This window comes from Acyrthosiphon pisum, unplaced genomic scaffold (assembly GCF_005508785.2).
Source record: "Acyrthosiphon pisum isolate AL4f unplaced genomic scaffold, pea_aphid_22Mar2018_4r6ur Scaffold_20916;HRSCAF=22526, whole genome shotgun sequence".
NCBI classification, from domain to species: Eukaryota; Metazoa; Arthropoda; class Insecta; order Hemiptera; family Aphididae; genus Acyrthosiphon; species Acyrthosiphon pisum.
The window spans coordinates 49537-53123 of record NW_021770325.1 but is presented as its reverse complement, the minus strand read 5'-3'; the positions used below and the strand labels follow the sequence as shown (position 1 = coordinate 53123).

Genomic DNA, 3587 nt, shown 5'->3' with positions numbered 1-3587 from the left:
ATCATAAATGTATGTATGTATACTCAAAAAGGTACAAGACATTTCATATGTCCTTTACTCTCAGCACCCTCTTCCTACCAAACACAATAATTGTCCATAATTATTACAACAAACTAACATGTTTGAACCTGTGATAGTCCAGTTCATTTCATGACATGATTATTTTTATCTATGCTAGAGCAATATTGTAATAAATTATAAAACAATCATTTGCATAACTTGGCATTGGTTTTTCAGCCTTCTAGGAGAGTGCTACTAATTTTTTTTTTTACAAATTAGAGTACTCCAGCATTATATTTTCATTAAACTCAGAAAAATTTTGAATTATTTGAATTATTTTTCATATTTTTCAACAACTTGTGTCGTTGGTGTTATTGATTTTAATAATTTTAAACTCAAAGTTATATTCATCAAGGTAAGATTTTTAAAATTTTTTTATTCTTTGGATTTGTGACTTAAGTTTTAAATATCATATTTTCAAATTTATCATTTAAAATCTTTAAATATTTTTTATGTACATTTTTATCAAAAAATAATAAATAATAATTTTAATAATTTATATAGGTACATATGATTTAAATTAAGTGCCATTCAATAATTCTAGTAATTGCTATAAGGGTAGTAATAACTAAAAGACTCCATTACATTTAAACATATATAATATTTTGATACAATAAGTCATAACTCACAAATCTTGTTAATTTTTAAAATGTGTATAAATTAAAACAAAATTATATAATATAAAAAAAATATAGATGCCAAATTTAAACCGCAAGAGAAGTGCAGTATGGAATCATTTTAGTGTTGAGTCCCTTACTATTGCTAAATGTTCTTATTGTAAAGAAGGTGTTAGTTATAGTGGTGGGTCAACTAGTAACCTTATGCGCCATCTAAAAACTAAGCATGTAACTGTGCCACTTAAAAGACCACTGCTGGTAAATGATGACAACATTGATGACCCATCCGACTCCGACGTTCCAGCATCTACAAGTGCCTCTGTGAGTACAGGTTCGTCGAGAGTAGTTTCTGAAGCAGCAGGGCCATCAGCATCAAATCTACCTAAACAAAGTGCCATCACACAGTATATAAGTAAACCAATTTCTCTCACAAAATCAAAAGCTATAGACTTACAGATCACTAAATTTATCGTCGAACATTTTCATCCTTTTTCATTGGTAGAAGAAACAGAATTCCGTAATCTGATTAAGATGCTTGCACCAAATTACATTGTACCTTCCAGAAAAACAATATCAAATAGTTTGCTAATACAAATGTACGAAAGTGTTCTTGAGAAAGTTAAAACTAACTTACATGATGTGAGTGCCGTATCTTTGACCACAGATGGTTGGACATCCATCAATAACCAACATTATATGGCCTTGACCGTCCATTTTTTAAATTCTGAGACTAAATTGTGTTCTAGACTAATTGGTTGCATCAACTATAATGAGCAATGTACGTCAGTTGAACTTGCCAAGTTTTTGATGACTACTGCTGAAGCATGGAATATTGAACATAAAATATCAGCAGTAGTCACAGATAATGCTTCAAATATAGTCAATGCTGTAAAGAAAAATAATTGGAGACATGTCCCATGCTTTGCTCATGTCCTTAATATCGGCATTCAGCGTGGTCTGACACATTTGAAAACTGTCATGACTAAAATAAATAATATAGTTGCATTTTTCAAGCAAAGTTCTGGGGCTCTGCATAAATTACAGAAGCATCAAAAACAAATGGGTTTACCAGATCTTAAGCTGATTCAGGAGTGCAAAACTCGTTGGAATTCAGCCTATCACATGATGGAAAGAATACTAAAGTTAAAAGAACCCGTGTTGTCAACATTAGCCATAACCAACAATGATTTAAATTGCATTACTGAGGAGGAATGGCAAACGGTATCTACTGCGTGTGAGTTTCTGAAAATGTTTGATGAATTAACAACTGAGATTAGTGCTGAAAATTTTGTTACCATCTCGAAACAAAATTTATTTTATTTGTTTTTACTAGATTATTTGCGTAAATTTGTTTTTGACATCAACATGCAACGTGACATAATTTCAATGGCTGCAGAAATAAAGGCAACATTGGATAAGTACTTCAAAAACTTAGAAGGTAACGAGGTTCAATCACAAGCAATTATACTCGACCCACGTTTTAAAAAGTATGGATTTTCCAGTGATCACAAATTTGAAACGTGTAAAGTAGGCTTGGCAAGAAAATTACAGGACATAAATGTTCAAATGCCAAACGAACCTGTCGAAGAACGTCCAACTACTTCTATTGTACAAAGTTCGACAAGTATTTGGAAACAGTTTGATGAACAAGTCAGTTCGGTTCTTGGTCAAAATAATCCATCTGTGGCATGCATTGTAGAGTTGGACAAATACTTGAGTGAAAATCTCTTAAATCGTCAACAGGATCCTTTGAAGTGGTGGTCTGAAAGAAAGCTTTTATACCCCAGACTATATGAAATGGTTAAAAGACGACTTTGTGTACCAGCAACATCTGTTCCCAATGAGCGAGTTTTTTCAAAAGCTGGTATGGTTCTTAATAGCAAAAGAACCAGACTTACAACTGAAAAAGTAGAAAAAATTATATTTATACAGTCAAACATGTAAATAACTATGATTATAGTAAGTAAATAATTAAAATGTATAAAAAAGAATATTATACAAGGTATTGTATTTATTATATATTTTATTTTTTGAGTTTAAACTTTATATTATATGCATAGTATTGCATACGCTTATTTATTTTGTTTAGTTTATAATAAACAGTTACAATTATAGTTCTATTTTGTTATGACAATTTGTTTGATATTATATTATTTTCATACAATATAAATATAACATTGTGTAATTAAAAAATGCATTACATACCTTTACTTATAATTAATACAATTTACTCCATTGATTTAACGCAGATTATTTTTACAATCGCAGTATGTATAAAATATTAAATAAGAAATAAGAATATTAAAAACTAATAAATCACAAAAAAGACGATGATAATATAAAATATTTGAATAATTTTAACAAGAAACAATGTAGTGTGTTAATAATTTAATATTTTAATATTTTAATAACTTAATAATTATAATTTAAACTAATTAATACAAAACACTAGTCACAAGCACAAAATTCTGAAAAGCAAAATAATCACTCCGGTCTGAGACGCATGTTAATTGTTGAATATTGTTAATATTTAATGACATCCATATTATTATTACTATGATTATGATTTAAGATACCTAGTACTAATAGTACTATACTATCCAAATCGTATCAGTTTTAAAAGGGTGTATTGATAATACACCTTGGTATTGTATAATAGATTAATGGCCGGAGAACAGCTGCAACAGTGCAGCCGGCTGCTTTGAGACTGAATTAGACTTGAATCAGTGAACGAAATAACGAATCACATTCATTGGTAACAATATTACAATATTGATGATTCGTAGTCGGTCCGGATTCAAATGAAGTTATGAACGAAATTAATTTTGTGAACGAATCGTTTTAACTTTCCGAATCTGAATCAATTCGTTCACTGACTGATTCGTTCAAATTGAACGAATCGTTCGCGAA

The 3587-nt window shown here is 29.8% G+C and overlaps 1 protein-coding gene across 1 annotated transcript; it reads left to right on the top strand.

Moving 5' to 3' along the window:
- Nucleotides 1-755: 755 nt before the first annotated feature.
- Nucleotides 756-2662, top strand: LOC100570550 (zinc finger BED domain-containing protein 1-like). The gene has a single exon (XM_003241681.2). It carries the CDS (start codon nt 756-758, stop codon nt 2619-2621), a length of 1866 nt encoding a protein of 621 aa, XP_003241729.1. The 3' UTR covers nt 2622-2662.
- The last annotated feature ends 925 nt before the right edge of the window (nt 2663-3587 follow it).

Coding starts and splice junctions, on each gene's coding strand:
- LOC100570550 (XM_003241681.2), top strand. CDS start 756: ATGCCAAATTTAAACCGCAAGAGAAGTGCAGTATGGAATCATTTTAGT.